The following is a 23,763-nucleotide window of genomic DNA, read 5'->3' as shown; positions in this document are numbered from 1 at the left end:
ATGTCTTTCCAAAAGCATATCTCATTAAAAAAAACACATAAAAAAGACATTAAAAATGAATAACGTATTCCTCTATTTTTGAAAATAATAAAAACTTGTTTTGTTCATATATAATCTTCCAAAATTATTCAATTTACTTTAGGACTTGTAAAATCAAAGTAGTATAACACAAAAACTAACCTTACATAGGGGACAGGGTCATTCTGAATCATATTAAGTAGCCATTGCAGTTCTTCGTAACTCCGGTCCACTGAAAATAAAAATAAAGAAATATTTTATTTATTTATTATTTTTATTTAATTTAAATCCAAGTTAGTAAGTTAGTTAACATATAGGGTAGTAACGGTTTAAGGAGCAGAATTTAGTGATTTATCCCTTACATACAATGCCCAGTACTCATCCCAACAAGTGTTAATGCCCTCCTTAATGCCCATCACCTATTTAGCCCATCCCCCCCACACCCCTCCCCTCCAGCAACCCACAGTTTGTTCTCCTTATGGTTTGCTCCCTGTTTTTATCTTATTTTTCCTTTCCCTCCCCTATGTTCATCGGTTTTGCTTCTTAAAGTCCACATGAGTGAAATCATGTATTTGTCTTTCTCTAACTTAAGAAATATATTTGCTTCTAATTATAACAAATGAAATAGTAAGGGACAAGGAGGGAATTTACACTTAATATTTAGGGCTATGCCTTAGCCGTCTTCAGAGTTGAAAGCTGTACACAACTTCTTACATTTTCCGTAGGAAAAGTCACTTTGTAAATTTCATTCATTCATATAGCCAAAACGTAAAACAGAACCAAGTGCATATTTTTCACTAATGTTCAAATCAATGACAAGTACAAGATAAAGCAAATTATATTAAAAACCCTAAATTAAAGATGAGCAATTCTAAATGGAAAAATATGTTTAAATAAAACTGTGTTTCTAAATGTTTAAATCAAATTATAGGGAAACTTGATACCCAATGGCACCTCAAATATATTACAGTATACAATATGAAAAACTGTTTTTACCCAAGTGGTTTCTTTCACTTGAGACTAAAGAGCAGCCTTAACTTTTCAATATAACATAAAATCGTGCTATAAATATACCTCAATAAAGTCATTCGTTAGCTATTTCCATTCACCTTTTCAACAAGTTATGCTTTTATGATTTGAAAAGCTTTATTATCAGAATTTTATTTCTAATATCTTCCATTTTTTTACTTTCTAATGATCTAGATTCATGGATAACACCAAAGCACTTCTCAATTAAGTACTTATTGACTTAGCATTCTTTTGGAAATGACAATATTAGCATTCTATTTCATTTCAGGTAGTACTAATGCATGAAATCTTTGTAGTTATTTGACAGTAAACATCACTCATGTCCCTTAGGAAAGAAGGGTGGAAATACTGGCATATTTGGTAAATCTCAGAACTTCTAGATTTCACAAATTGGTAAAATGTCAAATCAAAACTGAAGATTGATAGAGGGATAGAGGATCACTGTTTTTCACCACTTCTTAAAAGAAAGAATTATTTTAACCCTCAATAAAAAGAACAAATGACCGTCCTTTCTGAACTTAGCTCAACATATATAAGATACACACTTTGTTCTTACCCTTTTATAATTTGACTATACACATACTTCTGAAATTTACAAAAAAATTATAAAAATTTGAGTATATTTCTTCTATTAACATGTTAAACTTAACCACTCCTTCTCTTTCCATAGTCAGATGAGAAGTACAACACACTCTACCTTCTTTACTCTTCCCATATTTAGGTGCAATAATCTGAAATTCTAGATGTAAATTAAAATGACATATTTCTTATATTTGCATGTTGTTTTTAAGGAATTATTTTTGAAGTTTCCATTAAATTGTCCAACCATGTTAACAAATATTTAGGCTCAGTTCTTTTTTTTTTTTTTTTTAACGTTTATTTATTTTTGAGACAGAGACAGAGCATGAACGGGGGAGGGTCAGAGAGAGAGGGAGACACAGAATCTGAAACAGGCTCCAGGCTCTCAGCAGTCAGCACAGAGCCCGACGCAGGGCTTGAACTCACAGACCGCGAGATCATGACCTGAGCTGAAGTCGGACACTTAACCGACTGAGCCACCCAGGCGCCCCTAGGCTCAGTTCTTTATTTTACAGGCATAGTCACATTTCACACTTTCACCAATCTTGAGTTATAATGTGATTCACTTCCAGGTCAGCTGGGAATTCTCTGGGAATTTTAAGAATGTTACATAGGAGATGTACATCTAAGTCTTTAATCTAAGTCTATGTGAGTAACAATTGGGCAAAAAAGAGAATGCAGGATTGCAGTTTTCCCTAAACATTATGTTAGCTATTTGTTTATGGTCTTTTGAACTCTTCATATTGTGAAGAAGTCACAGGTTACATTATTCTTCTATCCTATATAATAACTGAGTTCTGATATTCCTAAGAACTTACACATTCTTTCCCTAACCTTCAAATTTTAAATTTTATCAGACTCTGGCTTAGGAAGTTTCATTCATACCCTTTCTTAGTACTCTATTATTTTTTGGATTATTGCTTTTCTTCTACTCGCTCTATTCTTTATGACTTATTTTTAATATTTTCATCTCTTTATTTTTCTGCCCTGTATCTTTTTAAATGTTTTGGATATATAATATTGTTTTATTCATTTTTTGGTCTTATGTTTTCTTCAACTTCACAAAGCCTTGCCTAATCCCCCTATGGAGACTTCTGTGTACGTATCTTGTTCTACTTTCACAAACTTTTGAAAGGCACAAGATGTTTTCTTGAGTGCTTAATTAGAAATTTCCCCAAAATCTTCTTCTAGTTTAATAACATGGAATTAAACCTATAGAATGATATACCAATTTCTTAAAAGACCAAAGATATCTGTAATTTTATTATTTTCTATCACTTATTAATTCTTATAAAAGTTCTACATTTATCAAAAATTCTTTCAATTTAAAATTTAAATATCTCATATTGTTTGTAATATGCAACCCCAATAATGAAGACAGCTTTAAATAGTAAACATTTCTGAAATGATACGAGCATATACATACACACACACACACATACACACACACACACATTTATTTATTTATTGAGAGAGAGAGAGAGAGAATGAACTGGGGAGGGACAGAAAGGGGGGCAGTGGGGGAGACAGAGGATCCAAAGCAGGTTCTGTGCTGCCAGCAGAGAGCCCAATGCAGGGCTTGAACTCAGGAACTGTGATACCATGTCCCGAGCTGAAGGCAGACGCTTAACTGACAGAGCCACTCAAGGACCCTGAGCATATATTTCTAAAGCATTACCTTTAGTATAATCAACGACTGCTTCCAAAGCTGCTATCCTAATGTCCACAAAGTGTCCATACTCGGCATAAGACTTAAAAAGAGCGGGATCACTTGGCACATGTCCATTCTTCTGAAGCACTCTTATGGCTCTCAAACAACTAGGAAACATAGTATTTACAGTTAAATATTTTTATAAAAGTATTTTGTATCAAACTTATTTCCCAGGCATTAGGAATTAATCTCTAACAGTAAACTGAAACACTGATATGATTTGAATCCATCTTTTTAAATTTTGTAGCATTAATTTTTTGCAGTAATTTAGTTGATAACATATATGGAAAGTGAGAACTGGTGGTGATGTCTGAACCAGTGAATCAACTTTTTAGCAAACTCCTAAAAAAATAGAATTTTTTGATAGCCATTTATTAACAGTTGACAGAAGTGAAAAGGCATCTAAATAAGCTTAACAACAGAGATATTTATACTATATCCAATGGGATAAAAAGAGTATGCAGACATCCAAAATAATGCTTATGAAGAACTTCTGAAGACATGACAAAGTGTTTATGATATAATTCAAAAACTACATATACAACATCTGTCACATAATTAAAAAATGTATTTAGTTACAAGAGGAAAATTTTAGAAGGCTATTCTCCAAAACAGTAATAATCTGTGATGGTACAATCATATAGCATTTTAATTTTCTTTTATATCCTAAGTTCCTACAATGAGAATAAATTTCTCTGATAGTTATAAAAGCAAGTAACTTTCATCATACCTGACAGTGATAGTATGTCTATAACTTGGAAGAAGTTTTTCCATATTCAAAAACCTGGTGATTTCTTCAAGAATAAGTCGCACATCTGGATTTAAGTTGTCCAAAGTTCGAACTTCATTATTCACACTGACTGCAGGCGTAACAGAGTTGGCAAGGGCATCAATCATTTCTGCACGATAATAATTATCTGAAAACTAAGCCAAAAATGATCACGAGAAAACAAAATTCACACTTCTGTTCAAAAATTAATAAAATATTTACAACTTCAGAACGTAACTTATCTGAAAAGACAAGCAAGTTCTCTGGGAATTATTTATGCCTTTTGTGTAGTTGTACGTTGGGAGAAAGAGTGAAAGAGACTAATTAGTAATACGTTAGTTTACTCAACTAGTATTTACCACATGTGAGGCACTCTTACAGTCACCTAGCTAGATTCCTCTACAAGGAAGACAACGCTCCACGAATGCTACTGGTAACACAGAACTTGAAATCAGCTATTAACTCTACTCTTACGTATAAATTTATAATCAAGGATCACCAGATATTAGGAAAGCATCAACATAAAAAAGAAAGACCAGAACAAACAAAAGGTAAGAAATAACTTAGTGGAAAAAGAGTTTGCAAGGAAAAGAAGGGAAAAAAATCCCAAAACTATCATGAACATCATTTGAGAAATAACTAATGGTATGCCTTCCAATAGCATAACATATTTTAAATGTTTTTATTGCTTATTTACTTTTGAGAGACAGACAGAGGCAGAGACAGAGCATGAGTTGGGGAGGAGCAGAAGGAGACACAGAATCCGAAGCAAGCTGTCCGCACAGAGCCCAACACGGGTCTCAAACTCCTGAACAGTGAAATCATGACCTGAGCCGAAGTCAGGCGCTTAAGGGACTAAGCCACCCAGGCGCCCTGCAATAGCATAACATATTTTAAAAAGAAAGAAATATGCAGAGATTCAGAATCCAAGTAAATTGGAATATAACAGTGGGAAAAAAAACTCCTGAAATTCTAAGCAAAAAGGCAGATCTAAAGTAGAGAGAAAAGGAAAGTAGAGGGCTGATGTAGAAGACATACAAATGCGAGTTCTAGCAAGAGAAGGCAGAGAAACAGGACAACCATCCAAAAAATACTAATTTCTAAATCCATATCCCAGTCAATTCCCAGAGAAGCAATGTATTGAAAGGCAATCTGGGTGTAGCTTGATTTAAACTCAGCAAATCAGATACTTTAGCCTAGGAATTTGAATATGGAGCAAGCAAATTCAATTTTATCATCAGTGTTGGGAGTATGCTGTGGCAACGCAAGCTACCAGGAGACAGAAGAGGAACAACTGCCCCTGTGACTTCCACCATGGAGCCAGAAGGCCACAGGGACATATGTAATGACAGAATCCCTACACATTCTATGTTTAGATACTGGGAAAAAAAATAAAATAAACAACATATAAAAAAAAATACTCCACACCTGTTCACTCTGAACAAAGTTTTGTTTTCAAATCATTTTAATGACTGCAAAATTAATCACTGAAGCTTCAGTCTCTAAGTCCTATTTCTTTCCTCCAGGGCCAGAGAAAACAGTCATGGACTTATGTCATGCTAATTTTGTTTTAACATTTTGCATTTATCAACTTTTTATTTTCCAGGTTCTAGGCCTTGTTTCAAATTCTGAAAGACGATTTCTTTTCAAAAAAAAAAATTTTTTTTTAACGTTTATTTTTGACAGAGAAAGAGGGAGAGAGACACAACATGAGCAGGGGAGGGGCAGAGAGAGAGGGAGACATAGAATGTGAAGCAGGCTCCAGGCTCTGAGCTGTCAGCACAGAGCCTGAAGCGGGGCTTGAACTCACAGACCAGAAGATCATGACACTCAACCGACTGACCCACCCAGGCACCCCACCCCGAAAGACCATTTCTATTCAGAGATTATTCAAATTATATTTATACATTTTCTTCAAGTATTCTGATCGCTTCGTTGCTACCTCTGATAACTACTTTGCCAACCAAGCAGGAGCCCATTTATTTAACTGTTGTTTCTGACCAAAGTATTCTGATCACAGAAATAACTTACAAATTAAAAATGACATGGAAGCGTGGGTGAAGGAGGAAAACCAAGATTTAACATTTATCCCTCAGACCACATCCAATTCTCACAGCTACTATAATCTTAATTGAACAAGCGAGATAATCTGATCACCTCAAGGTTTTAAGAGATGAGGAAGAAGAAGTAATATGTAGAACACACATGGGGCAGCAGACATTCAAATACAGCAAAAATTCCTTAAAAAACAAAAAAACCCGTAGGCATCAATATCGGTGTGTTACAGCAAAGACTGTCGGATGTTAACAATGACCCTTTGGAATCAGGAATAGTTCAACCCATTTCTGTGTACCACACTTGAAAAAACAGAAATTTCAGAAACATGTGATTTATTAGAAATACGAATATATGCATAAAAGATTATCATATAAAATGGCTAATAACTAGGCTTCAAAGGGATTAAATTTTAGTCTTCTTGAAAACTAACTCATCCGGAATACTGAATTTTATGTTCTGCCAATTAATGAGATGTTGAAAAATTTTTTTAAATATTTCCCCCCCGCCGCCCCGACTCTCAACTTTTTTTTGGCATTTAATGTTTTGTATCTCTAATTTTTCTTGTAAGAAACCCTGTCATTTCTTCTCATGCACTTTTAAAATTTTATATCTATGTAGTGAAACTTAAAAAAAAACAAATCCTTAACCAAAGCCCTCAGTAATAAATCATTTGTGGTTGGAAGTGAGGTGCTTTAAAAAACAGATAAAACGATTGATGCAATATTCTTAGGGATCCATCTAATCGCAACTGTTCTTAAAATTTTAATCCATTAATCTATAGATCTTTAAATGACAACCAAGTCTTTTTTTCCCAACCGCAATTTTTAGCAGAATAAGTTTTGATATCAGACAGATCTGGGTTTAACTCCTGGTTCAACTCCTGGTTCTGCCACACACGTGACCTATTACCCTAAGTAAATCTTTATTAGCTTCTATCTCCTCACATGTAAATTGACATAATAGTATCTATCTCACACATCTGATGCTAATCTTAATTTATTGCCACTAACCATAACACCTGATTAGCCTGCTCAAGATTAAAACAGACTGAGTCTTACATTGTTCTGCGAAAAATAATGAAGTATAAAGTTTAGTAATCTATCACTATGCTGCACCTTAAAAAATCATTAATGACATATATGATTGCATCATGTAAAACAGCACGGTATACTAAAAAGATCACCACACAGATGGGCAGCAGCAGCACATAGCACAATTCCCAGATTATACTTGCTGTGTAATCTTAGACTCTCGACCTCTGTGGTTTGCTTTCATTTGCCAACTACAGAATAAGTAAGGTTTAAAAGAATTAAGGTAAGTGAAATCACTTCACAAAGTACAAGTACTGTACTGGGGCCACCATGATTTAAATTACATAAACACCCCCAAAACAAGAAAACTGACATAAACAAATGCACAAAGTATTTCCCCATTCCATCTTAATATAATCTGATTTGATATCATCCAAAATCCTAACGTTGTATCTTCAGTAAAAGAAATTCATGTGCAGAAGAAAGGAATGTTATAAATGACAAGTCAAAACAAATCAGTAGACTAGGAACAAATCTTACAAAAAATTTTTAACAGTATTCAAAAATGGAAAGAAAAAGTCTATCAACTATAATGTACTTTTAAAGCACTGATTTTTTTAAAGATTCTTTTTAGCTTAAATCTTTGTTATTCTACTATGCTGAGGAAAAATTGGTCTTCTTGACTTTCGTTAATAATCACCATTTTTAATAAACATACTTATCACTTTTTCTTTACTCTTGTAATGTCTCATTAAACTTTCCATGAATTTGACTTATCCTACCAGATACATGTTTATATATCCTGTTCCCTCTTCCTAGAATAACCTTCCAAGACTATCCCCATTCACAGACTGGGAAAAATCCTATTCATCTTTATGACTCAGTTTGAGGGTCATCACTTACATATAAAACTTCCCTGAGTCATTCTCTCTATAGCCTTGGAAGGTACCAGAAAACCGAATTCTCCTAGAAAACTGTGCATATGTATTTCCACTATGGATGACTGTTGCTGTTTTACTTATCTGATTTCTCCATCAGGTGGAATCTGTGAGGGTCCAGAATCAGACTGGGATATACAGCAGTTGATCACTAGATATTTAATGAATAAATGAAATTCTGGACAGCACTTACCATCTCTTCCTTCTATTTAAACACAGTACACTGCCTAACATAGCATATAGCCTCAAAAACATTTGCTGATTGTTATAATAACAAGATAAAATGAATAGCACTCAATAGCTGTTTGCAAATAAATAAATTAATAAACACATACTGTGGTAAAAAAACAAAAGAGTTAAATTCATCAATGAACAAGTTATTCCAAGAGGAAACTGTTTTCTGTGCATCCCATGGTAAAAGAAAAAAGGAATAAAAATAAAATTGGGTTGTCAGACTTCACCAAAGCAAGTTTTACTTGGCTCCCTTAAATTTGATACACTAATAGCTCCATCTTATAACAGGTATGAGGAATATTAAAAAAACAAAAAAAAAAAAAAAACAAAAAAAAAACTAATCTTGGGTTGTTTTCCACTGGTCATTGTAATAAATCACATTTGTATGTTTCTAACTGTAGAATTTTAAGTACCATGGACTCAACAATGATTTCACAGTCTAAATATTCTTTAAAAATCAAACATCACTAGGTAGGTTTTATAATATTCATTAAAGTATCTTACCTTATTTTTTCTGTTGTCATTGTACTTGATTAAGTCTAAAATGAACGTTAAGACTTCTTTGGGACAAAGGTTGTGAACATCTCTCAATAAAGCCATTGCAACTGGCATAGTCTACAAAAACAAAACAAAACAAAACAAACTTTTTTAAGCATATAACCTCTTTCGTTACTACAATTCACTGAAATATCTGGATAGAGCCTAACCCAACCCTTCTAATTCCCACCCCCTCCCACTGAGAACATGGACACTGCAACCAAAGAGCCGAGAAGCAAACCAAGGGAACTGCACTCTGTCACCTGTGCGCCTTTGTCTTCATTTGTTAAACTATAGGTAATATAAATCCTATAAATCCAGTGGAAAAGGAAGAGGTTTTAACACCAGAGAGACTACTATTCAACTCCTACTCTACTTCCGAGATGGATGATTTTAGCTAGCTGCTGACTTGAAAGCTTCCTTTCCTCACAACCGTTTTTAAGATGAAAGGATACAGCAGCTGAACGCCTATGACAGTTAGTAGAGTTCAATCATCAGTCCGAGAGACATTGATTCTGCAGTACCACCTCACTGTAAACCTAAATAAAAATGGTAAATTATCTAAAATCCAGCCTAAGTTTCCCCTTTCCAAATTTTTGTAGGCAACTTTTCTAAGGAAGTGAAACCTGACTCACACAGCAGTAACCTTTACCAGTAAAACAAAACTATTTAAACTCAAGATGGAGCCACAGCTGAATAGTCATCAAAGTCCTCAGTGTGCAAGGAGATCTGGACTATGCTCATCTGATTCAAGATAGTCAAATTTTCCAAACAGAGGGACAAATAGGAGGGTGGCTCCTTTGCTTGCATGAAGGACCAGAAGCAACAGGATAGTCAGTGTTACAACAGCGCAACAAAAGACACCGTTAATGCTCTAAGAACAACAATTGCTATAAAATAATTTATTTTCCAAGAAATACCTTTCCTATGCCTGTTCTGCCCTTTTGGGACTCAAGTTTGGTTTAGACAGTAATCTTTTCTCTCTCTTTTCTGCCACTCAAAGTATTATGTGAAAGATAAACTGTTCTAAACGCATTAGTTTCCCAATGTTTTTGATGGCAACCTACAGTAAGAAATATATTTACATCCCAGTCTACGCACACATAAATGTCACGTATACTAACTAAAAAAATAAAACCAAAAAACCCCTTATGTTTATTATATGTGCTGCATTCTGATACTGCCTACCATTTTATTTAAAAAGCAAACAAACCAAAACTTCCTAAATGATCTCATTCCCCACACTAATGGGACACAACTCCCAATATGAAACACCAAACTAAGGTATACAGACACACAATGGCACAATGGAGGGGACATATTGGGAAGACACAGAAATTAACTTGTTTTCATACCACAAATTCGTGAAATGGCAACAGAGAACTGAGCAACAAGTAGTACAGAATGTTCAGTTGTGTAAAATAACAGGATGTCACAGACTACTTTGATTACACCAATACTGGCTTTCCCCAAACCTGGCTCATTCTGAATCTGTTCTGCTGATGAAATTCACTATAATTATATCGTAACTTCTACTCTCAGCAGGTGTCTCAATGTTGCTGGGTAATCTTTTACTTCTGCCTCTATCATACAAAATCTCACCTTACCTAATATCCCCCTCAGCATCTACCATTTCACTTCCTCTCAGTCTGCTTTCCACCTGCCTCAGAAAAAGGAATGTTCTTATCTCTTCTAAAATGAACTCCCGACTATGTCCCACCCTCTGCTCGTATCTTCAGAATTTACACTGCGCCTGCTCTTTTATATGCTGACTTGCTTCCACTTGAATATTTCATCTCTCCCTTTCCAAAGATACCTTTCTCTGTGCCAAACATGCCTCAAGTTTCTTCTCCCTTTATACAAAACAAACCCAAAATGTCCCTTTCTCAGCACTGCTTTATCCTCAACATGTCTTTCTCATACTCTTCAACACCAAAATCATTAAATAGGCTTCATTAGTTTTTTCTATTTCAACTTCACTCTTCCTTCTAGTCTGATCTACTTAATCTCACCTCTGCCTTCATTATTGCTTTAAATTACTCAAAACATTTCACAAATGATTTGCAAATTGCCCAAATGCTGACAACCGTTCCATTCCCATATCCCTTCCTAAAACAGTGACACCATCACACCACTTTGACTTTCTAGATTACTATTTATAAAAAAATTTACTATGCGATAAATATAGTATAAAATGCTTTACATACTTGATTTATTTAATTCCAAAAAATATAAATTTTACAACTGAGTAAACTGAGGCTCAAAGGGTTAAGAAACTTGTCCTCATGAAAACTGAGAGCAGAGCTGGGACTGAAACCAGAGATGGATACTGTACTGGTCTGTCTCAGAAGGGCTGTCCACATTCTAGAAGGAATGCCATTAGAAGGCCTCACCCATACCTCGGTCCACCATGTAACCAACCAAAAAGTCAAATTATCCATTTTTATGTACTTTAGTATAAATGTGGATACAGAGTTACTTACACACAGCTCATAAATTCTATGAACAATCAATTAAATTTGGGGAACATTTTGGAAGAAGAAAAACAAACAAAAGAACAAAGGCAGAACCTTTTATAAAAAGTAAACACACCTGTTATTTAAATAGTCCCGAAGTTAAGCTGAGATATACAGATAGTGGCATAAAACAATCATAAAGTAAACCGTACCTTCTGTAGAAAATAGCTTTGAAAGCTCATAAAGTTGTTTGTTTTCACAATGTTTGGACAAGTTTTACAACAAAACATTCTGGTAAAAAGTGACTTCATGGCTGGTGGTCCTGTCCATGTGCTTACCATTGAATTTGCAATCTGCAAATAATTAGAAAACGAAGTAATGTCCATCACCACTGAAAACATATTTTAAATAAAACAGCTTTTTAAAATTTATTAATACAATTGGATTAGTTTTCAACAATTTCAATTCTCAGAAATTTAATATCTTTGAGGCTTTTATTACCATTTCCAAAACACATAACTCACCTCCCCGTAAAATTCCTATGTACACTTATAGTTATTTTCTACAATTTCTAAATTGGAGCATTCTTTTGTTTTAAGAAAATATGTTTGCAAATGGCTTCTAGTCTGAATAAGTTGTCTTTGTCCATTTAGGCAAATATAGTTCTAACATTTTAAATCTACCATATAGATCATCACCAAGGATTTTAAATAAGGTTTTAAAATCTAGCCTAATTGAAAAATAAGCCAATAACAGTGATAACATTTATAGTCTGCAAGAATGCTTTCCAAAAACCATATCTTATTGAAACTTTTAGTGTATATAAAAATCATGTCTGAAAAGAATGGATTTATAATTAACTTTAGTCTATAACTTCATGGATCTAAGAATTTAGCACACAAGAGTCACAAAGATCTTTATAGAAGCAATGAAATTATATCAAAGAATATCATGTTTGTCCTCACATATCTGAGTAGAATTTAGGAATGCAACTACTCAATAATTCTCATTAAAAATAGAATGAATCTAAACCATTTACAATCTTCTGAGATGTTGGACAAATGGATTCAGCAGTGAGGAAGAAGAGTCACTTATGGGAACGAACCTATCATCAAGATGTTTTTTAAATACCTGGAACCCAGTATTTGTGGCCAAATTGTTGTCTGCATTTTTCTGGTTTTCATTTGTTCTACCTTCAGTTTTTTTGCATCTAAGGAAAAATATTTAGTTTTCTTAAGAAATTAACTTTTCTAGCATGTGAAATTATAGGACCTATCATTCTAAATTATGTATCACTAATACTGATTACTAAGCCCACACCATGAAATAGTCACCACCACGGGATAGTTAAGATGAACTGACTTCCTGAACTATAATGTAAAACATCAAACTAAGGAATTGCTCGCCAATTACATTCTTTGCTATAACGATATGGTTGGCAATTCAATAAAATGGTAAAAAATTCTCTTTGGTTTTAAAATCTTACTTTCAGTTTGGCAATTATGAACTTTTAATGCATTATCCATGCTCAGGTCAAAACATGTTTCCTTCACATCAGTCTTATTACACATATTTGGCAAAAAGCTTTCAAGGGAATTGCTACCAAGTAAAATTAAAGACTATGGTAAATTTTAATTTATTTTCAGCTTTTGTTGTTGTTGTTTTAATATGCAATAGTCATCCTGTTTTCTTTCTACCATATGTCATCTCACCTTTGCAAGGCAGAAGCAAGCTGACATTCTCACTCGGTAGAAACACTGCTCTTGTTCTAGTATGTCAGTGAGAGCGAGGCGAGATGCTGGCGTAGGGAATTTTTCCAAGGCCAGAATGGACTCTTGCTGTGCAACAACATCTCTTTCATAGCGGAGCTGATACTGCCACATAAAATCAGCTTGCTCAAACTCAACTTTCCTCAGCACTGACATATCTGGGTCTATCCTTATCCACAGCAAAGGGGAATCAGCACTGAAAGAAAATACAATTTTCTTTTTAATTTTTTTCAATTTTATATATTTATAAAGTAAAAACAAAGCATTTGTTAAACAGATTCTCTTCTATACATGAAACATTCAAGACTGCCTGAAGTTTTACTCTATTCATTTTTTTTAAATCACACTGACAACATTCTCATTATGCTTAATGTATTTCAATTTTCTCACAGTGGCTAATCTTTATCAATCTTGCTTAAACGATATTCAAGGATACGAAGATAGCTGTCACAAAGAAATTCCATCTGAAAATGCTAATTTGGGGATTCTGACTTGTGATTATGTGATGTGAAAAAAAATCTCTTCATTTTAATGCCTAATAGACTGTGGCTGTAAATGCCACCTTTTCTTGGAAATCAATCTATGACAAAGAAATGAACTTATTTAACCAAATTAACTTGTTTAACTGATTTTTAACATTTTTTTTAAATGTTAGATTCATGATCTTCATTTTCAAACAGCATGTTCTGAAATCACAGATCGAAGGCATATCATGAATTTATCCTCTAGTACTCTAGTACCTCTCAAAGTAACAAGCACAGTTTTAAAAATCTAGTCTGTGCCAACAATTTCATCAAAAGAACAGCACCTGAAATACTACTTTAATTCACCAAATACCAGTGGGTGCTTACTATAGGCAAGGCACTTGATATGGAAAAAGCACATAAAGGATATATAAACAGCAATAATATTTGGCAACAAAGTTAGTAAATAATTAGATTTTTTTTTAATAATTAGATATTTTATACAAAACACACAGGCATAATATGGATGAGCAAAATGAGGTTTGAGCCACATTATATTTCTGTCAATTAATAAACATTACCACATAAAATTTAGAACAGCAATATTTAAATTGTATTTTGAAATCACAGGGAGCCTCAAAGTGCCCTGAAGCCTTGTCTAAAGACAAAAAGAATCTCTATCACCTGACAGCTCACTAGAAATGCCAACTATCAGGACCCACTAGTGAAGTACTAGATCAAAAACTGCATTGTGAGAAGATCCCCAAGTGACTGACATGCACATCAGAGTCTGAGAAACACTGCTCTACAGGGCACCAGTGGAGCAAGGAAACCGCCCACCCCATAACCATCCTGTAGTTGCTCTTAGTTTCGCCTGGGCCAGGCGAAATTTACTTCTCACTCTTTGGTTAATGACGATTTTATGTAAGATTTTATTTAAACAATGCTTCTATGGCCTTTCACAAGTTTTGAAAGCACTGATTCCAACACATTTATATACCTTTAGATGTGCACAACAAGATAAATGAGAATGCACAAAATACATCCCTAAACTCAAGTAACTTACTCCATCGCAGAAAGATCCATGTCAACTTCTTCTCCATTCATCAGTGGAATTTTTTTCTTCTTATTCCTACATTTAGGGAAAAGTAAGTTTACAAATGCACATTTCCAAATTGAAAGGAGATACAGAACAGCTGAAATTCAAATTGAAAACTGCAAGCAACGTTGTAAGATAGCTTGACGAAGAAAGGATAGTGAGTGTAATGGAATTTAAACACACAAAAAAGTCTATAGTATTTAAGCTGAAGGGAATGAAGCCAATGATACTGAAATGTCTTCCCGATCAAAGTTTAACAAAAAGCAAAAATGTGTAACTAAATGTCAGGTTAAAGCATATATATATACTTCCAAGAACTGGTAAGCTGTTTTATACAGAAAAACAGATCAACAAAGAAATCCCCTAAAGTCCCCTACTACTATTATTGTATTATTATTGAGTTTATGTTTGTTATTGATTTATGTATTTGGGTGCTTCCAAGTTGAGGGCATAAATATTTGCAATTGTTAGATCTTCTTGATGGATAGATCCCTTAATTATGATATAATGCCCTTCTTCATCTCTTGTTACAATCTGTTTTAAAATTTAGTTTGTGTGATATGAGTCTGGCTACTCTGGCTTTCTTTTAACAACCATTAGCATGATAGATGGTTCTCAATCCCCTCAATTTCAATCTGCAGGTGTCTTTAGGTCTACAATGAATCTCTCATAAGCAAAGATGGACCTAGTTTTTTTTGTTGTTGTTGCTGTTTTAATCCATTCTGATACCCTATGTCTTCTGGTTGGAGCATTTACTTTATACAAAAGTGAAAAAATAACCAGGCCTGAAATGAGACATGAACAATTGTGAATATGTCCTCTAAGTGCAAGGTGTTGTCCTATAAGAAATGAAGTATGTGATTAACTATAAAACATCCTAATAGTATTAATTAATATGTACAATATGTACAACTAACTAATATGAGTAAGATTTAGGGTAAGTCAAAACAAAAGCAACTGCTTCCATTCAGATTACTCTTGAATCATAAAATCTACTGGTTATACACTAAAAACTTGGGTGAAGACAAATTAACAGAGAACAGTCTTCCTGTGTTCCTCATACCAAAGAACACCCAAAAAACATATTGTTACTATAGAGAAAAAAACCTGAGGAAATGTTATGAAAAGGGTAGCAATCAGATGTTCCCAATTTCCAAGACAAGACAAAAGGAAAAGGGAATTTCAGTCTGAACCTAGAAAGAATTTTCAGAGGAAAAATGGTTCCAGGGAGATTTCAGAATCAACTGACATCCTCATTTGTCTGAGATGACCTAAATGTAGTCATCGTGAGTGTAAGACTTCTGTTCCTAAAGTTTTGAGATTACTATACATTCCTCCAGGAAAGCACAAAAATGCTCCCATCTTTCATTATTCAGAATACATGCTAATGGCTGAGTTAAAAAAGAATGGTAAAGAAAAAATGTATTAAATAAAAGACGAATGGTTGAACATTTTCACTGACAATGTACGTTTTTAAAAGACATCAAGAATGTTCTCTAAGAGACGCCTGGCTGGTTCAGTTGGAAAAGCATGTGACTCTGGGTCTCAGGGCTGTGAGTTCGAGCCCCATGTTGGGTGTAGGATTACTTAAAATAAATAAATAAAGGGGGGCCTGGCTGGCTCAGTCAGAGGAGCATGCGACTCGATCTTGGGGTTGTGAGTTTGAGCCCCATATTGGTTACAGAGATTACTGAAATAAGCAAAACAAAACAAAATGAAATGTTCTGTAAGGGCATGGTGATATAGAGAAAAGGGAGAAAGACACAGTAAAGAAAACGCAGGGGCTTTCTGTGACATATGTATTCAGCTCTTTCCTTTATACTCAGTAATCATTTCCCCAATATTTACTACAGATATTAATCCAATGAGACTAATAATAAACCTAAGTGGGATGCCTGGGTTGGCTCAGTCAGTTGAGCATTCGACTCTTGATTTAGGCTGAGATGATGATCCAGGGTTGTAGGATCGAGCCCTGTGTGGGGCTCCGTGCCGAGGGTGGAGCCTGCTTAAGATACTGTCTCTCTCCCTCTGCCCCTCTCTCCTGCTCACACTCTCTGGCTCTTCAAAAAAGGAAAAAAGAATAAACCTAAGCAATTTGCCTTGAATTTTTCCTGGCTCCAAAACACCAAACTACTTCCCCCTGTCCCTACAAAATAAGGATTCTTAAACTTAAATTTTCAAATTAATTAATTCTAAGGATAAAAATGTTGTCAAGAACAGAAAGCAAATAAGGGGCACCCAGGAGGCTCAGTTGGTTAAGCGTCCAGCTCTTGATTTCGGGTATCCGGCTCTTGATTTCAACCCAGTTCATGATCTCATAGCTTGTGGGTCTGAGCCCTGCTTTGGGCTCTGCACTGACAGTGCGGAACCTGCTTGGGATTCTCTTTCTCTCCCTCTCTCTGCTCCTCCCGCTCTCAAAATAAACTTAAAAATAAACTTAAAAACAAACCAAAAAAACAAAGAGCAAATAAAAAATGTTTGGTTAAACCAACTTGAATGGAAGAAAAAAAGATACCAGATAACATGTTCTCTACTTCAAAACTTAGGTATACATTAGGATTTCTATTTTGGCATTTTAATCTGTGAGACTTATAGTTTAACTATCAACTTCAGTTTACAGTTATGATTCAATGCCTACCTTCTGCTTTTGGAATGACAGGGTATATCATGTTTAAGGCTGTTTTCTTCAATTTGCAACGTATGATTGAAGGATCCATCTAATTCCTGCACTGTCACTTTAAGTGGTCCCTTTAAAAAGAAACACACTGTTCAAAGATAATGCTCGGATAACACCAATATGTATTCTTATATGTACAGGCATTTTTATCAAGATATAAGATAATACTATACAAGATGTGTATCTGGAGACACAAAAAGGTAGTCAGTGCCAAAAGAGGGGAGAACTGGAATAATCTGTGTTCCCTGAAATTTTCATCTGTAACCTCTTCACTGACCCATCACTAACACTTGGTATTTTCTCAACTTCAATCTTTGCAAACAAAATCTCATTATGAAACTTCTAAGCAGCTTCCCACCCATAAGCCCGTCCTATACTGAAACTGAGAAGAAAGTAATGCAGGTCATTTTGGAAAAATTCTTACTTTTTTAAAAAAATTTTTTTATACATTTATTTATTTTTGATAGACAGAGACGGAGCACAAGTGGGGGAGGGGCAGAGAGAGAAGGAGACACAGAATCCAAAGCAGGCTCCAGGCTCCGAGCTGTCAGCACAGAGCCCGACACAGGGCTCGAACTCACAAACCGCGAGATCATGACCTGAGCCAAAGTCAGATGCTTAACCGACTGAGCCACCCAGGTGCCCCTCTTACCACATATTTCTGAGTTCCAGGAGATGTATAATCCTGTTTTATTTCCAATTCCAAGACATTTCGTTTCCTATTAAATGCAAAACTTCCGTAAAATTTTACCACTCCACTTTGGTCTCTGAAGAATTGTAAAGGAATTTTTGCATATTAAAATGAATATGTACTAAACACAATGAATGACTTGTAATGGTAGGTAGTAATTTTCAAATGCATTCTTACCAGTTCAAAGCTTGAGAGCACACTTCACTGTAAACCAGGTGGCAAAGTATTCAAAATTTTTGTGAAAAATGTTTCCCCAGATTTAAACAAAATGTCTGAAACATTAACAAATTTGTGTTTTGAAAGAAGCAAAACCACTCTACTGGGGTTATTAATATAATAGTGCTTTGATACGAAAAAATGTAAAAATTGAGAGTTCCCAGATACCACTCAAGTTGTGCCAAGCTCTAACCACATCTAAAAGTGACCAAACACTACATCTTACAAGTAATCCTTCAGGCCTGTCTGGTGGATTATTTACCTCCCCCACCATCAAGCCTACTGTTGCACTCACACACTAAAAAGTAATTCAAAATATGCCAAATTTTATAAGCGTGTGAGTGTGTGTGTGTGTGTGTGTGTGTGTGTGTGTGTGTATCTCAGTGATCAACAGGCACCTCAGCAAAAATGATTTACTCTTTCTGGTTATTTCTACTACAATTTAGAAGCTCAAATAGTTCTCCTTTGGTCTCCCAAAATCTCTTTTTCCTCCTTCCCTCGACACACATAACCGTATTATTCCCTTCCCCTCCTTGTTAAACTGCTACTGAAAAGGATACACCCACTGTTTTATTAAAGGCTGGATGTCTTTGCCAGAGACATTTGAGATGGATTTCAAAAACCCAGATGTGGAAACCAACATCTGACTCCACATATGTGACTGGAACTTCTGCGATGAAGCAGTACTAGCCAAACTTAACAGTTTATTGAAAACCTATAATGATGAAAGCGTCGGTTAGTAAGTCTGCATAACATAATACCTGTTGCCTTCAATTCTGTACTTCAATACCCACTTTTATTATGACTTTACTATAGTCAATTACAGAAGAGAGTAATTTTATATCTTACTACAACATAGGTGAGTTCTAGTTAAAGACTATTAGCAATAAAAGCATGCAAAGATTTAAACAGCCAGACTATGAAACTATTCTTTAACAGAACTCAATTTTAACAACGTCCTGGCCAAATAATGAACACTGTTTTTCAGGATTATAGTAACAATAGGTACTACCCATAATTTATTGTACCACGAGCTTTACAAAGACTATAAACATTATATTTAGCAAATTGAGAACATCCATTAAGATTTATACAACTCTGCAAGTTTCTTTATGGACTACCTCTCATTAATATTTGTCCACTCTACAGGCAAGGTGAAGGACATAAAAGATTAAAGAAACAATTTTAAGGCAAACGTAAAATGCCTTTTAAAAAAAATTACTAAAAAGTTATTTTTCACTCACCTTTAAGAATGTTATCAATGGAAGAAAAATTGCTGAACATTCATAATACATTTGGTTTCTACTACCTCAATCAGTATATCTCAAGTATTTACACCACAACTTGCTTAAAATATATGGCAGAACTTAAGAGCAAAACTATCTTTTAGACATAGGTTTCCTTTTTTCTCTTGAAAACATTCTAAATGGCACTTCAACCTTAGTAATTTATGTATCTATGTATCTAACACCCACCCACCCATCCATCCATCCATCCATCCATCCATCCAACCAACCAACCAACCAACCATTTGGTAAGCTTCACGCCCAGCACAGAGCCCAACATGGGGCCCAATGCAGGGCTTGTACTTACAACCCTGAGATCAAGACATGAACTGAGATCAAGAGTCAGATGCTTAACTGGGGGCACCTAGGTGGCTCAGTTGGTTGGGCATCCAACTCTTGGTTTCAGCTCAGGTCATGATCTCAGGGCTTTGTGAGTTGGAGCCCCACATTGGGCTCTGTGCTGGCGGTGTGGAGCCTGCTTGGAATTCTCTCTCTCGCTCTCTTTCTCTGCCCCTCCCCCACTGGTGCTGTCTGTGTCTCAAAATAAATAAGTAAACTTAAAAAAAAAAAACAACAAAACAGTCCGACACTTAACTGACTGAGCCACCCAGGCACCCTTCATCCTTAATATTTTAAATAATGTTGGAAACAAAATCCTATGCATAAATAGGTTTTACCTCCATCCTCACATTCTAATTTTATAACCTCAATAATTCAGCACTATGTGGTTAAAATACTGATACTCATTCTACATCTGAGGAAATGCAAACAAAAAGCACAGATTACTTAGTAAGCAGACAGCTAATTAGTAACAGAATTCTTGCTATAACCCCAGATGCCCTGATTACTATTCTACAGAATAGTATTCAGATTATCACATATAGAACACATCTTTCTTTACAGTTAAATCCTTAACTTTAACACTTACTTGTAGCATGAATTCCATACTGATCCTATTTTCAATCAATCTCATCACAAGGTGAGCTTTACACTGAAACATAGTGTAGTATTCCCAGGAAAGTGTGTGTGGATGCTTTATTGAGAAGTGTAGATGAGATGCTGGACTAAAAACATAAACAGATTTACTTAATAAAACAAATTTTAATTTTAAATATACAATAAATTTCATGATCACATCAAGATAATAAATCAAAAACCTCATGGGAATGACTCAGTAATTTCCTTAGCATGACAGCAACACAACTGGGAAACTTCTAAAAATAAACTTAACTGGAAGAAAATTATGAAGTTGCATGAAAAAACATAAAGGAAAATCTGAATAAAAACACATGCCACGCTTCTAGATTGAAGACACGACAGTATAAATATCTCAACACTCCTCAAATTCATCCTTATAATCAATGTAATTCTAATATCCCAAAGTTAAACCATACACACACACAAAAAACCATTCAAGATGGATTATACATATCAAAAACAATTATAAGAGTACTGGAGTAAGAAAAAAAAAATTCTTGTCATATTTCTAGGGTGGGAAAAATCTTCCTAAAAATATATAAAATCTTGAGGACAAAGACCAGACTATGTAAAAATTTTACATTCTGAAATGATGAAGAGATCATCAGTAAATTAAAAGAAAGGTACAGTCTAGGGCACCTGGGTGGCTCATCAGTTAAGCATCCAAATCTTGATTTTCACTCAGGGCATGAACTCACAGTTTGTAGATTCGAGCCCAGCATCCAGCTCCACACTGACAGTGCCCGTCCCCACCCTCCCCCATGTGTGCTCACTCTCTCTCTCTCAAAATAAATAGAAATAAAAATAAAAGGTACAGTCTAATGAAAAAAATTTATGACACATATGGACATTTAAGATGCTTAAAATTTTCCACTATTTTAAATAATGCTGTAGTGAATACCTTTTTATACATATGCATGTATTTCTGAGTGGCAAATGTAGAAAGTAGAGGTTTTTTTTGACAAAGAGACAGAGAGGGCACAAGTGAGTGAGGGGTGGGGAAGAGAGAAGGAGGGCTCACCCGAAGCAGTGCTCATGCTCACCCAAAGTGGGGCTCGAGCTCACCCGATGAGGGGCTCAAACTCGCAAACCATGAGATCATGACCTGAACCGAAGTCAGATGCTTAACTGACTGAGCCACCCAGGCACCCTAGAAAGTAGAATTTCTATATGACAACATAGCTAGAAGCACCACTATTGAATCTAAAAATTACCTATTTAAAAAATTTGATTGGTACCAACAAATTACCCTTCAAAATCCAAATTACACTCTCACGATCAGTGTCAGAGTAGTCATTACATTTCCTTAAAAACATGACATATTGAAATGTAAAATATTTGTCATTTTGATATTTACTCAATAATATGTATATGATCAAACTACATTTTGTAATGTCACATATAAATAAAGGCACACACACACACACACACACACACACACACAAAGGCCTGGAAGCAATATACCAAATTTATAATCGTCGTTATCTCCAGGAAGAGGAATGAGTGGGCGGGAGGTATATTGCTTCCAGACTTTTTTTTTTTGCCTTTAAAAAGTAAACACACAAGAGCTAAGTAAGTGGGCAGAACCAAAGCAAAAGCATTTCATGTAAATAATACTTATACACAATGGTAATGCTCTAATTATGTGCTGGGAAACTGCCATATAGCAGGGAGTCAGGAGAAGAAAGTGAAAGACACTAACATTTATGAAGCTTTTATCTCAAGTAATTCTCACAGCCAACCTGGTTAAGATGGACTATCACTGTCATTTTACACATTAAAACACACATCCAGAAAGGTAAGTGATCATAAAAATAATGATAAAAATCCCAAGTTTATCTAACCAAATGTCTAAGCTTTCCCACGAACTTAATCTTAATCTACAACAACAAAAAAAAGGCTACTGGTTATACAACTTCAGGTTTCATAACCTTTATGGTGCTTTTAGACACTTGGGCAGTCTGGTTAATCCTATGGGCCCCTTTTGAGAAACTGCTTTCACATGCACAAAATAAAACATATAGGGGCGCCTGGGTGGCTCAGTCGGTTAAGCGTCCGACTTCGGTTCAGGTCATGATCTCATGGTTTGCGAGTTTGAGTCCCTCATCGGGTGAGCTCGCGGTCCATGAGTTCGAGCCCCGCGTCGGGCTCTGGGCTGATGGCTCAGAGCCTGGAGCCTGCTTCCGATTCTGTGTCTCCCTCTCTCTCTGCCCCTCCCCCATTCATGCTCTGTCTCTTTCTGTCTCAAAAATAAATAAACGTTAAAAAAAATTTAAAAAAATAATAATAATAAAACATATAGTATTACAAAGAAAACCAATTATAATGAAATGCAGTTATAAAAATAGTAAAACATTATAAACCGATATATACATGCTAGTTTATTAATGCATTAAATAACATCTAGCAGTGGTCTATTATAGTAATTTTGCGGTGGTGATACTCAGTGCAGAGTATTTCAAAATATCTGCTAACAATTATAATGTGACAGGAAAAGATCTATGATTTCTACTGTTTCTTTTTTTTAATGATTACTACCATTGACCGTCACAGCATTGTCTGTTGCCTACATTCATAATTAAAGAAAACATAAAATTTCATCTAATGGCTAGTGAAAATACAAAAAAAAAAAAAATTCCATCCAATTCAATCCACATTCCCTTAGGGAATCACTAGAACAAACAAGATTGCCTGCTAGTACCATTATTTTGCTGTAAGTGGGTCTCTTCTTTACAGAGACTTTTTACACAACAGAAAGAAAGGGAGAAAAAGAAGGGAAGGAAGGTCAAGAGGGAGGGAAGTAAAAGGAAAGCAGAGAAAAAGCAAAGAGTACATAAGTGTCTAGGTAGGTGACCACTCAGATAAATAAGGAGGATGTCCTGATGTTAAAATTATCTACGTAGACATAAAAAAAAAATAATCTGTGGTCTATAAGCAAAATACTTGTTTCCATTATTTTTAAACTTTTCTGAGAGCAATGCGATATAGTAGCATTAGGAAATTAACATGGAAAAGAGAATTCTTATATACTTTAAGAGTCTTTCTTTAATGTTAAAATCCACATATAGCCACCACATCAGTAAAAACAGTCAAGTAAGGAAAGGAGTAATCAGAGTATTACCAGTGTTTTTGACTTTGATATTATTACATGATATTATTTTGGCCTGTGTGGGCCTCAATACACATCCCAAGTTATAAACCCATAACAGAAGGTTTAAAATAT

The 23,763-nt window shown here is 35.0% G+C and overlaps 1 protein-coding gene across 4 annotated transcripts in view; it reads right to left on the bottom strand.

Annotated features, from left to right (window-relative positions):
• Positions 1 to 23,763, bottom strand: part of TAF2 (TATA-box binding protein associated factor 2) — a 94,148-nt gene that overhangs the window by 40,393 nt on the left and 29,992 nt on the right. For all 4 annotated transcript variants that reach the window (XM_015085657.3, XM_015085658.3, XM_027063991.2 and 1 more), the window contains 11 exons: positions 20,491 to 20,626; positions 18,837 to 18,991; positions 18,022 to 18,136; positions 17,331 to 17,440; positions 14,660 to 14,725; positions 13,073 to 13,325; positions 11,573 to 11,713; positions 8,872 to 8,982; positions 4,068 to 4,261; positions 3,305 to 3,444; positions 181 to 250 (listed from right to left, as the gene is read on the bottom strand). In XM_015085657.3, the coding sequence (XP_014941143.1) occupies positions 181 to 250; positions 3,305 to 3,444; positions 4,068 to 4,261; positions 8,872 to 8,982; positions 11,573 to 11,713; positions 13,073 to 13,325; positions 14,660 to 14,725; positions 17,331 to 17,440; positions 18,022 to 18,136; positions 18,837 to 18,991; positions 20,491 to 20,626 (1,491 nt within the window). The remainder of the gene's footprint in view (positions 1 to 180; positions 251 to 3,304; positions 3,445 to 4,067; positions 4,262 to 8,871; positions 8,983 to 11,572; positions 11,714 to 13,072; positions 13,326 to 14,659; positions 14,726 to 17,330; positions 17,441 to 18,021; positions 18,137 to 18,836; positions 18,992 to 20,490; positions 20,627 to 23,763) is intronic.

Source organism: Acinonyx jubatus, chromosome F2 (assembly GCF_027475565.1).
Source record: "Acinonyx jubatus isolate Ajub_Pintada_27869175 chromosome F2, VMU_Ajub_asm_v1.0, whole genome shotgun sequence".
NCBI lineage: Eukaryota > Metazoa > Chordata > Mammalia > Carnivora > Felidae > Acinonyx > Acinonyx jubatus.
This window is presented reverse-complemented; position numbering and strand designations above follow the sequence as displayed.